We start from the raw sequence: 13,481 nt of genomic DNA on the forward strand, positions 1-13,481 counted from the left end.
AGAGCATATTCCCCCATGTTGTCTGACTAATAGCCCAGGAGAAAGGGTGCAGCTCAGATTACATTTGCAGTGTGCTCCATGGGCTGAAAGTGAGAAAATGCCCATGGATGTGATACATCTTAGAAAGAGTGGTACTGCAGAACACATATTTAACACAAAAATAATGTGCTTAGACTTAATGTTCATTTCACATCTCCTTAAAGTGGTCCTCAAGGATTTGAAACCAGTCAAAAACATCAAAACATACATTTTCATTTAGAGAGAAATACAAAAGCTTGCTAATATGTGAACCAACAACTTCTGCTAAGAAACTCGTAATTAGAAAAAAAAAAAAAAAGATAAAACCTATTAAAGTGTACTTTATTAGTAATTATACTCCTTATAGTTGCTCATAACATACTGAACATGAGTCTGCCATAATAATGGACACTCATTGTATAAAAGTAAGTGTCCTTTAACCTTTTTGAGATTAGTTCTTGATTTCTCAGATTTCCTAGGCAAGTTAATTGAAGGTGTGCTTCTGGCTATGTAGCTGAGCTGTTGTTTCAATTTATGCACAATAGTGTAATGATTGACCCAGCTTATCCTTCAGGTACTGCAAATGTTGCTGTTATGTGATTCGCTGCCTGGTCTCTAAACTAGTCCAGGCACCAGGTACACATAAAAGCAAAACTTGCAGTACCTGAAGAAGACAAATGAGTCACTCATCACAGTACTGTGAATAAACTGGAAACAGCAACTTCACTGCACATTCAGAAGCACACCATTAGATTATTTCTTATTTCTAGTGTTGAATTTGTGAACTGGGCTGTTGTTGAAAAAAAGGGATAAATTATTTACAAAAAAATTATTTAAGGGATGAATATACTAACAGCAATAACAACCACACACGGTTCCTTGAAGAGGTTTCTGCAGAACATTCATATGATCAGTAATTCATTTTTCATTCTATTGGACTCAGAAACTTTAACCTGGCCTGAGGAATTACGTCAAAATATGACAGCATAAGACGTAATGGAATGAACCAATGGTGGATGACATCTGAATTGCAAATGATGACTTTTTTAGTCATTTCTGCAGTTCACGATGTACCTTTTAAATCTTAATAATCCTACGAAGCAGAAGTTACAATATAGAAAGACTATTTATGCAAGCACACTTTGTACAATTTTGATTAATGAAGGGTCTAGTGATGCTGTTTGTTGGTATAACACTATTTCTGCATTTTTTTTATTTTGTTTAAAGCAGTGCTACCAGAGGAGATGATGGTGTTTCGGGTACTATTTTTAGTCTAATTTAGTTTTCTATTGCTATGAACAGCATGACACACTAACAATGAGCATAGAACACTGCTCATCCAAACTTTTAAGTGCAGAACAGCAACTTCAGTTGAATCTTAGAAAACCTGAAGAAAGATCTGAAAGTATGTGTTATAACATTATGGTACAGGAAAAGGCATATGTAACTTTTAACCAAAGGTTTTAATTACTACAAATGAACTAGCTGCCAGCTCCTCCTGATACCTCACAATCTTCACAGAGGCACTCACACCATATTGCTGGAATATCTGACTCATCCCTTGCTCCTCTGACTTCAATAATTGAAGTACTAAAGAAATTAGCGACTTTCTAACTTTACATGCATTTTCAAAATAGTTAAAGCTCATTGTTCTTGCTTAACATTGTGCTTGCTGATGGTGAAATTCTTGTTTGGCGGTTCATCTAGATGATAGATAATGCCTGCTGTGAAACTGTTGGGTTTTTGCATAGAAATACGAACAATGAAATGGGGCGGGGAGGGGAGGGGGGGGGAGGGGGTGTCATGAGTCTTCTGACTGGTTCGATGCAGCCTGCCACAAATTCTTCTCCTGTGCAAACCCCTTCATCTCAGAGTAGCACTTGAAACCTATGTCCGCAGTTATCTGCTGGATGTATTCCAATCTCTATCTTCCTCTACAGTGTTTGCCTTCTACAGCTTGCTCTAGTACTGTGGAAGTCATTCCCTGATGTCTTGACAGTATCCTGTCATCCTGTCCCTTCCCCTTGTCAGTGTTTTCCACATATTCCATTCCTCTCTCATTCTGTGCAGAATGTCCTCATTCCTTCCCTTATCAGTCCACCCAATTTTCAACATTTGTATGTAGCACCACATCCCAAATGCTTTGATTGTCTTCTGTTCTGGTTTTGCCAAAAACCTTGTCTCACTGCCAGACAATGCTGTACTCCAAACGTACATTCTCAGAAATGTCTTCCTCAAATTAAGGCGTACATTTGACATTAGTATACTTCTCTGATAATGACAGTCAAAGTAGAGAAGATATAAAACGTAGACTGGCAATGGCAAGGAAAGTGTCTCTGAAGACGAGAAATTTGTTAACATCGAGTATAGATTTAAGTGTCAGGAAGTCGTTTCTGAAAGTATTTGTATGGAGTGTAGCCATGTATGGAAGTGAAACATGGCTGATAAATAGTTTGGACAAGAAGAGAATAGAAGCTTTCAAAATGTGGTGCTACAGAAGAATGCTGAAGATTAGATGGGTAGATCACATAACTAATGAGGAGGTATTGAATAGAATTGGGGAAAAGATGAGTTTGTGGCACAACTTGACAAGAAGAAGCGATCGTTTGGTAGGACATGTTCTGAGGCTTCAAGGGATCACCAATTTAGCATTAGAGGGCAGCGTGGAGGGTAAAAATCGTAGAGGGAGACCAAGAGATGAATACATTAAGCAGATTCAGAAGGATGTAGGTTGCAGTAAGTTCTGGGAGATGAAGAAGCTTGCTCGGGATAGGGTTGCATGGAGAGCTGCATCAAACCAGTCTCAGGACTGAAGACCACAACAACAACAACAACAACAACAACAACAACATACTTCTCTTGGCCAGGAATGCCCTTTTTGCAAGTGCTAGTCTACTTTTGATGTCCTCCTTGCTCCATCTGTCATTGGCTATTTTGCTACCTAGGTAGTAGAATTCCTTAACTTCATCTACATCATGACCCTCAATCCAGATGTTAAGTTTCACATTGTTCTCATTTCTGCTAGTTCTTATTACTTTCGTCTTTCTTCGATTTACTCTCAGTGCATATTCACTATGTTCATTCCATTCAGCAGATCATGTAATTCTTCTTCTCTTTCACTCAGAATAGTAATGTCATCAGCGAATTGTATCATTGATATCCTTTCACCTTGAATTTTGTTTCCTCTCCGGGTCCTTTCTTTTATTTCTATCATTGCTTCTTCAGTGTACATATTGAACAGTAGAGGCTGTTAATCTGATAGTGCAGTAATTCTCACACTTGTCAGCTCTTGCAGTCTTTCGAATTATGTGGATGGTATTTTTCCAAAAGTCAGATGGTATGTCGCCAGATTCATACGTTCTACACACCAACGTGAATAGCCATTTTGTTACCAATTCCCCCAATGATTTTAGAAATTCTGATGGAATGTTATCCATCCCTTCTACCTTATTTGATTTTAAATCCTCCAAAGCTCTCTTAAATTCTGAGTCTAATACTGGATCCCCTGTCTCTTCTAAATCGACTCCTGTTTCTTCTTTTATCACATGAGATAAATCTGCCCCCACATAGAGGTCTACAATGTACTCTTTCCACCTATGTGCCCTCTCCTCCACATTTAACAGTGGAATTCCCATTGCATTCTTAATGTTACCTTGCTTTTAATTTCATCGAAGGTTTCTTTGACTTTCCTATATGCTGAGTCAGTCCATCCGACAATCATATTTTTCATGCAGCCATTTCATCCTAGCTTCCCCGCACTTCCTATTTATTTCATTCTTCTGCAACTTGTATTTCTGAATTTCCCAGAACATTTTTGTACTTCCTTCTTTCATTGATCAGCTGAAGTATTTCTTCTGTTGCCCATGGTTTCTTCACAGGTATCTAATTTGTACCTATGTTTTACTTTCCTACTTCTGTGACTGCCATTTTTAGAGATGTCCATTCCTCTTCAACTGTATTGCCTTAGAGAACTTCAAACATATCTCGTCATTCCTTAGTACTTCTGCATCCCAATTCTTTGTGTATTGACTCTTCCTGACTGAACTCTTAAACTTCCACCTACTCTTCATAACTACTACATTATGATCTGAGTCTGTATCTGCTCCAGGGTAAGCCTTTTGATCCAGTAACCAGTTTCAGAATCTCAGTCTGATTGGGATGTACGAGGGTTGTTTTTTAAGTAAGGGCCGTTCGCGCATATAGTCTCGTAGTTCACGCGGACGCTGCAACAAGCCACCGCACCACTTGCCGGCATCCTTCCCGTTCACACTGATGCAAGTTGCAGCTCTGTAGCTGACGTGTACGCATCGCTGTGTTACTTTATAATGTTGATGATTATTGAATTGCCCACCGCGTGTGAGATACGGTCAGTAATACGTTTTTTGACCGCGAGAAGCCTATCAGCTGCAGAAATTCATCGTCAGTTAACAGAAGTTTACGGCTTGAATGCAATGAGTGAAGGTAAAGTGCGTCAGTGGGTTAGAGAGTTAAAAATGGCCGTCAAAACGTCCATGACGAAGAACGCTCAAGGCCGGCCCTCTGTGATCACTGATGATTTGGTGGCTGCAGTCGAAACAAAGATTCGTGAGGACAGAAGATTCACAATTTCCACTCTTTCTTTGGAATTTCCACAAGTTTCAAGATCGGTTTTGTACAAAATTGTGCCTGGAAACCTAAACTTTAAGAAACCGTGTTCTCGGTGGGTACCCAGACTCCTCACAGAGGACCACAAAGGGAAGAGATTTGCCACTTCATTGGACTTTTTGATTCGTTACGAGGAAGAAGGGGATGACATGTTGAGTCAAATTGTCACTGGAGATGAAACATGGGTATCCCATATCACTCCCTAAAGCAAGCGACAATCGATGGAATGGCGACACACAACCTCACCCGTCAAGGTCAAAGCCAAAGAGACGCTGTCAAAGCGCAACATTATGGCAAATGTGTTCTGGGACCGGCGCGGTGTTTTGCTAGTGGACTTTATTCCACGAGGAACGACAATCAACTCAGATGCCTACTGTGCAACTCTAAAGAAGCTCCGCAGAGCAATTCAAAACAAAAGGCGCGGCATGCTGACAAAAGGAGTTTTGCTCCTGCACGATAATGCTAGGCCTCACACCTCTCAAAAGACTCGGGATTTGATTGTTTTTTTTTTGGCTGGGAAGTTTTGGACCATGCACCATACAGCCCCGACATGGCTCCTAGCGATTTTCACCTTTTCCGGTACCTGAAACACCATCTTGGCGGGCAGCGCTTCAATGACGACGATGAAGTGAAAGCAGCCATGAACTCTTGGCTGTCAGTGCAGGGGGCCGAATTCTTTGAAGAGGGAATTAAAAACTTAGTTGTACGGTATGACAAGTGCTTAAATAAACAAGACAACTATGTAGAAAAATAGGTAAAAGTGTGTACAATCAGAAAATAAAAGTTTTTTTACAAAAGTATTTGTATCTTTTTTTAAAAATAAAAACGGCCCTTACTTAAAAAACAACCCTCGTAATCTAACTGAAATCTTCCCTATCACCTGGCCTTTCCAGTATGCCTCCTCCTCTTGTGGTCCTTGAACAGATTATTCGCTATTATTAGCTGAAATTTATTACAGAACTCAATTAGTTTTTCTCCTCTCTCATTTCTTGTCCCAAGCCCATATTCTCCTGTAAGCTTTTCTTCTACTCTTTCCCTACAACGGGAGTCCAGTCCCCCATGACTATTAGGTTTTTATCTCCCTTTATGTACTGTATTACCCTTTCATCATCCTCATATATTTTCTCTATCTCTTCATCTTCAGCTTGCGACATTGGCATGTATACCTGAACTATCATTGTCGTTGTTGGTTTGCTGTCAATTCTGACAAGAACAACCCTGTCACTGAGCTGTTCACAGTAACACACTCTATGCTCTACCTTCCTTTTCGTAATGAATCCTACTCCCATTATACCATTTTCTACTGCTGTTGACATTACCCTGTGCTCATCTGACGAGAAATTCTTGCCTTCTTTCCGTTTCACTTCACTGACCCCTACGATATCTAGAATGAGTCTTTGCGTTCCCTTTTCAGATTTTCTAGCTTCCCTTCCACATTCAAGCTTCTGACATTCCATGCCCTGAGTTGTAGAATGTTATCCTTTTATTGCTTATTCAATCTTTTGTCTCATGGTCACCTCCGCGATGGCAGTCCCCTCCCAGAGATCTCAGTTGAGAACTATTCTGGAATCTTTTGCCAATGGAGAGATCATCATGACACTTTTTCAATTAGTGGGCTATATAACCTGTGGATTTACATTGTGTCTTTAAGGCAGTGGTTTCCAATGCCTTTTGCACCCTCATGCTGAGAACTTCTTAATGAGCATCAAATCTTTCACTGCATAACAGTCAGAGTACAGTACTTGTTCATAATTTTAAAATTTGTTTAGAAAATGAATTTAGAATCCAGCACCTCATTCCAACTTCCATTCTGCTATTCAATAACAGACAGACAGAATTCAACAACTTGATGATCATTCCAGTGTTATACAAATTTCACACACAAGGATGTGCAAATATTGTCAATATAATTGACATTCTTAATCAAAGAGATACAGACAATTAATATTTCAAAACTAAAGCATTTTTTGTCAATTTTATCTTTTTGAATGAGTATGGAAAACAATAAGTGTGATCATAATACTGAGTCACAAGGTTCATGACTTCAACTTATTGTATATTGTGTTCTTCTAAACTTGTGGAGGGTGAAACACCTCTTGACAAAAGCATCAACCATAGCCTCAGAGAACCTTACTTCCAGTGGTACTAGTCCAGTGACACATTGGGAATGCATCTGTACGGATTGTAAAGTATAGAGAACTAGTGGCAAATCAGGCACTGAGATAGCTCTTGAATTGAAGTATTTTCTTAATGGTGTGGCATATATAGGCTGACTGCAGTTTATCCAGTTACCAGACAGTAATCTTTGGTAATGACTGGAAAACTGTCAGCTGCTTATTACAGCACTCAGCTTATTTCTACAGTATGAGGAAGTGTAATTCAGTGTGGCAACTAAGCTGATATTTAACCTAGTATTACAGTTGTTGCATTCTTATATTATTGTTGTTGTTATTATTATTATTATTTCAAGCACTTATAGTTAAGGTTTTGTCCATTTGATCACTTTTAATCTGTAGCATTAGTTTATAAGTTACATTTTCTTGCCATAAACTATCATAGTAGTTGTTATGTGTATGCTGATGCTGACATTAATGTGTGCCTAAACATCAAAATGTAACACAGCTGCCAAAATATTTTTGTTAACTTACTGACTTAGGCAATTACTGACATAGGCAATTCACATTTTAGTCAACTTTTACTTGCTCTAGGATTTTCCTGCTATGGTATACTTACATTACCAAATAACACAGATGGATTAACTCAGTTATTCATTCAGTTTCAAAAGATATACTGCTGATGAAACATCTTACAGATTTTCAAGAAGTGAAAACCACAGCTGGCACTTGATTAGAAAACTGTTTTAAATTCCAGATCATCTAGTCCAGAGCATTCTTCAGAGACACAGAATGTTGAAAATTTAAGTGCCAATGCAGAAAAACAGGAAGTTGACTCCATGCTGAACAGTGTGGACCAGGAACCAGCCAGTCTGCCTCCACTCCAGGTAATAATTGATAACACATACAACTTATTACGAACTTTAGCTTTCACTGTAATATCCTAATTTAATCTGTTTTATCCCACTTGTATACTAACACAGAGGCCTATGTGATTGACTAAATCTTTCAATACTGACGGTTCAGTATGGTGTTCACAACAACAATGCCAATACAGGATTTAGGCAGCATGTAATTTATGGGGTCATTATTCTGCTATGACTGCCATAAAAAATAACTACAAAAGTTTTAATTTCAGTTACATATACATTCTGACTTTTGCAATCTGGCAATTGGATGTAGTAAACTGAGAAACAGTTCAGTTTTCAGAAAAATCCTTGAAATAATCAAGTGAAACTGTCTTCATAAAGACATTGCAATGTACCATCTCATTTCACTGAGAAGTCTAAAAAGTCTCTTCTCTGTCTGCCAATAATTATTTTAAACACTTTGATGCACACTACGGATATGAGATATCACTGAGTGAGGTGATGCAGTAGTTGATGCATTTGACTCAAGATCAGAAAGGGTGGGTTTGAAATCTTCCCTAAATTGTTTAAGGCTAATTCTGGAATCATTTCTTTTCAAGTGAATATGTTTTGTGTTGATGGAAACACTCACAGTGGAAGTACAAAAAATTTAGATATCTGAGGAGTACTTTATCCCATGAACCATGGACCTTGCCGTTGGTGGGGAGGCTTGCGTGCCTCAGCGATACAGATAGCCGTACCGTAGGTACAACCACAACAGAGGGGTATCTGTTGAGAGGCCAGACAAACGTGTGGTTCCTGAAGAGGGGCAGCAGCCTTTTCAGTAGTTGCAAGGGCAACAGTCTGGATGATTGACTGATCTGGCCTTGTAACAATAACCAAAACGGCCTGTGCTGGTACTGCGAACGGCTGAAAGCAAGGGGAAACTACGGCCGTAATTTTTCCCGAGGGCATGCAGCTTTACTGTATGATTAAATGATGATGGTGTCCTCTTGGGTAAAATATTCCGGAGGTAAAATAGTCCCCCATTCGGATCTCCGGGCAGGGACTACTCAGGAGGATGTCGTTATCAGGAGAAAGAAAACTGGCATTCTACGGATCGGAGTGTGGAATGTCAGGTCCCTTAATCGGGCAGGTAGGTTAGAAAATTTGAAAAGGGAAATGGATAGGTTACAGTTAGATATAGTGGGAATTAGTGAAGTTAGGTGGCAGGAGGAACAAGACTTCTGGTCAGGTGACTACAGGGTTATAAATACAAAATCAAATAGGGGTAATGCAGGAGTAGGTTTAATAATGAATAGGAAAATAGGAATGAGGGTAAGCTACTACAAACAGCACAGTGAACGCATTATTGTGGCCAAGATAGATACGAAGCCCACACCTACTACAGTAGTACAAGTTTATATGCCAACTAGCTCTGCAGATGACGAAGAAATTGAAGAAATGTATGATGAACTAAAAGAAATTATTCAGATAGTGAAGGGAGACGAAAATTTAATAGTCATGGGTGACTGGAATTCGTCAGTAGGAAAAGGGAGAGAAGGAAACGTAGCAGGTGAATATGGATTGGGGCTAAGAAATGAAAGAGGAAGCCGCCTGGTAGAATTTTGCACAGCGCATAACTTAATCATAGCTAACACTTGGTTTAAGAATCATGAAAGAAGGTTGTATACATGGAAGAACCCTGGAGATACTAAAAGGTATCACATAGATTATATAATGGTAAGACAGAGATTTAGGAACCAGGTTTTAAATTGTAAGACATTTCCAGGGGCAGATGTGGACTCTGACCACAATCTATTGGTTATGACCTTGTAGATTAAAACTGAAGAAACTGCAAAAAGGTGGGAATTTAAGGAGATGGGACCTGGATAAACTGAAAGAACCAGAGGTTGTACAGAGTTTCAGGGAGAGCATAAGGGAACAATTGACAGGAATGGGGGAAAGAAATACAGTAGGAGAAGAATGGGTAGCTTTGAGGGATGTAGTAGTGAAGGCAGCAGAGGATCAAATAGGTAAAAAGACGAGGGCTAGTAGAAATCCTTGGGTAACAGAAGAAATATTGAATTTAATTGATGAAAGGAGAAAATATAAAAATGCAGTAAATGAAGCAGGCAAAAAGGAATACAAACGTCTCAAAAATGAGATTGACAGGAAGTGCAAAATGGCTAAGCAGGGATGGCTAGAGGACAAATGTAAGGATGTAGAGGCTTATTTTACTAGGGGGAAAGATAGATACTGCCTACAGGAAAATTAAAGAGACCTTTGGAGATAAGAGAACCACTTGTATGAACATCAAGAGCTCAGATGGAAACCCAGTTCTAAGCAAAGAAGGGAAAGCAGAAAGGTGGAAGGAGTATATAGAGGGTCTATACAAGGGCAATGTACTTGAGGACAATATTATGGAAATGGAAGAGGATGTAGATGAAGATGAAATGGGAGATACGATACTGCGTGAAGAGTTTGACAGAGCACTGAAAGACCTGAATCGAAACAAGGCCCCCGGAGTAGACAACATTCCATTGGAACTACTGGCGGCCTTGGGAGAGCCAGTCCTGACAAAACTCTACCATCTGGTGAGCAAGATGTATGAGACAGGCGAAATACCCTCAGACTTCAAGAAGAATATAATAATTCCAATCCCAAAGAAAGCAGGTGTTGACAGATGTGAAAATTACCGAACTATCAGTTTAATAAGCCACGGCTGCAAAATACTAACGCGAATTCTTTACAGACGAATGGAAAAACTAGTAGAAGCCGACCTCGGGGAAGATCAGTTTGGATTCCGTAGAAATACTGGAACACGTGAGGCAATACTGACCTTACGACTTATCTTAGAAGAAACATTAAGGAAAGGCAAACCTACGTTTCTAGCATTTGTAGACTTAGAGAAAGCTTTTGACAATGTTAATTGGAATACTCTCTTTCAAATTCTAAAGGTGGCAGGGGTAAAATACAGGGAGCGAAATGCTATTTACAATTTGTACAGAAGCCTGATGACAGTTATAAGAGTCAAGGGACATGAAAGGGAAGCAGTGGTTGGGAAGGGAGTAAGACAGGGTTGTAGCCTCTCCCCGATGTTATTCAATCTGTATATTGAGCAAGCAGTAAAGGAAACAAAAGAAAAATTCAGAGTAGGTATTAAAATCCATGGAGAAGAAATAGAAACTTTGAGGTTCGTCGATGACATTGTAATTCTGTCAGAGACAGCAAAGGACTTGGAAGAGCAGTTGAACGGAATGGATGGTGTCTTGAAGGGAGGATATAAGATGAACATCAACAAAAGCAAAACGAGGATAATGGAATGTAGTCGAATTAAGTCGGGTGATGTTGAGGGTATTAGATTAGGAAATGAGACACTTAAAGTAGTAAAGGAGTTTTGCTATTTGGGGAGCAAAATAACTGATGATGGTCGAAGTAGAGAGGATATAAAATGTAGACTGGCAATGGGAAGGAAATCGTTTCTGAAGAAGAGAAATTTGTTAACATCGAGTATAGATTTAAGTGTCAGGAAATCATTTCTGAAAGTATTTGTATGGAGTGTAGCCATGTATGGAAGTGAAACATGGACGGTAAATAGTTTGGACAAGAAGAGAATAGAAGCTTTCGAAATGTGGTGCTACAGAAGAATGCTGAAGATTAGATGGGTAGATCACATAACTAATGAGGAGGTACTGAATAGGATTGGGGAGAAGAGGAGTTTGTGGCACAACTTGACCAGAAGAAGGGATCGGTTGGTAGGACATGTTCTGAGGCATCAAGGGATCACCAATTTAGTATTGGAGGGCAGCGTGGAGGGTAAAAATCGTAGGGGGAGACCAAGAGATGAATACACTAAGCAGATTCAGAAGGATGTAGGTTGCAGTAGGTACTGGGAGATGAAGAAGCTTGCACAGGATAGAGTAGCATGGAGAGCTGCATCAAACCAGTCTCAGGACTGAAGACGACAACAACAACAACAACAACAACAACACTTTATTTTTGCCATGTGGATTCTGGTTTTGGTGACTGTGAGAATGTTATGCCTCTCTTAAGAATACATCATCATTAATAAAGGCCTTAGAATGACATTTCATTCAGTGTCTAGTATAATTAGAAATCTTTCATATTTGAAGAAAAAATTCATGAGGATGTGTTTTCTGATATCTCAGTGCAGTTGTAGTCACAACACATAATAAATGAAGCATTGTATTTTCAATGCCCACATTATGTGCCTGTAAAGCTTTTAGCTGTTCATCATGGCTAACTTCAGGGGATAATGGAAAAACTGAATTAGAAAATCCATACACAATTTTATGAAGTAAATGAGTAGTGTGTTTCCATCTCTGTTTTACATTGTCTTTTATTAAACAATGTGCTGGAATAATAAAAAACCAGAATATTAGAATTAATATCAAACTATAGCTTCTAAATAGTACGTTCAAGTTTTCTAAATATTTTAGATTATGTAATATTATTCAAAGCTATTAAGTGACATATGAACTCTGTATATTTCAGGTTACCACAAGTCGCACTGACAATACACACCGACTTAGTTTTACATCACTGCAGCCTTTTGTGAGGAACAGTAAAGGATATCGGCCAATTATTTTTAATCCTGGAACTTCCACAAACCATAAAGTTGCTCAAACTGTAAACTGAAGTTAATGTCAGAGTGGACAGCAGGCGTCATATGAGGCAATAAACTAGCATGTTCAATTAATTTGAAAGAGAAAAATAGTTTAACAGTTCAAGGAGATTTTCATATGTTTAAAATGTAACAAGACGGCTGTAAAATTACAGGAAACTTTTCTTTTATCCAGTCAGATTACAGTTTATCAATAAATGAAGCAGCAAATTATAACACATTCTTCTCAGATAGATAAAGCAATGAGGAGTCCGTGTGCTCAAAAGAACTCTGTTATGTATGTCATCTACCCCTGCTTCTTCTCTCTCTAAAGTATGCAATGAATCATTTCACTTATTATTATGTGACAGTCACACCATTGTTTCCTTTTCCACATAAAAGATTGAATGACAGCTTATGTCCTAGTTTTTGTGGCAAACAAGTGAGTTCAAAGACCTGTTAACTCTGCCACCAACTACAATGTTAAGAGTTACATTTGCTCATCTATAAATGGTATTTCATATGAAGGAAGCCTTATTGACTGAAATATTATTCCATCTGGTATGTTCCTGTACCTATGGATTCATAAATATCACTGTTAGGCAGCCGAGAATACAGAGACTGCCTTCATCTATTATCTCAAGATGAACATTGTAAATCAGACATCACAGGAATTTGCCCTTGTTTTGTTACTGAATATTAAGAGGGACCTGACAGAAGATAACATTTGCAGTTTAATTTTTTAGAAATAAATTATGCATCAAGAGTTGATTATTGAATGTTGTTAACCTTTTACATCTAATAAAAAATTGAGATATTTTATCTTATTACACATCTTGAATTATTCATATTGTAAATAGAACATATCTTATATACTGTAAAAATACTCTCAGTCTGTGACATGTATAGATGTCAGCATGTATAGTGTAAATCAAATACTGTAAAATATAAAACAAGTCTAAAACAAAATTGTAATGTGCATCAGATTTCCTATATAGAGACCCAGGCAATAACGAACAAATCTGCAACAGCAGCTGTGTTTGTTTCCTGTTTTGTTTCATGTTAAAATCCAATGGGACTGAACTGTGGGTGATGGAGTGAGACATTTGAATGAAGGCATTTAACTTACAAATAATAGGAAGTAATGATCAGCTTTTCCATACAATCTATAGATAACTACATTTTAAGGAAATACAAGCAAACATTTCTTATAAAAAGAGACAGACATTC

At 38.4% G+C, this 13,481-nt stretch overlaps 1 protein-coding gene across 1 annotated transcript in view; it reads left to right on the plus strand.

The window, feature by feature from the left end:
- LOC126259298 (uncharacterized) overlaps nucleotides 1–13,188 on the plus strand; it is a 252,725-nt gene extending 239,537 nt beyond the window's left edge. Inside the window, exons 15-16 of the mRNA XM_049955964.1 lie at nucleotides 7,534–7,663; nucleotides 12,143–13,188. Coding sequence (XP_049811921.1) covers nucleotides 7,534–7,663; nucleotides 12,143–12,286 — 274 coding nt within the window. The 3' untranslated portion in view covers nucleotides 12,287–13,188. The remainder of the gene's footprint in view (nucleotides 1–7,533; nucleotides 7,664–12,142) is intronic.
- The last annotated feature ends 293 nt before the right edge of the window (nucleotides 13,189–13,481 follow it).

The sequence above is a fragment of the Schistocerca nitens genome, chromosome 5 (assembly GCF_023898315.1).
Source record: "Schistocerca nitens isolate TAMUIC-IGC-003100 chromosome 5, iqSchNite1.1, whole genome shotgun sequence".
NCBI lineage: Eukaryota > Metazoa > Arthropoda > Insecta > Orthoptera > Acrididae > Schistocerca > Schistocerca nitens.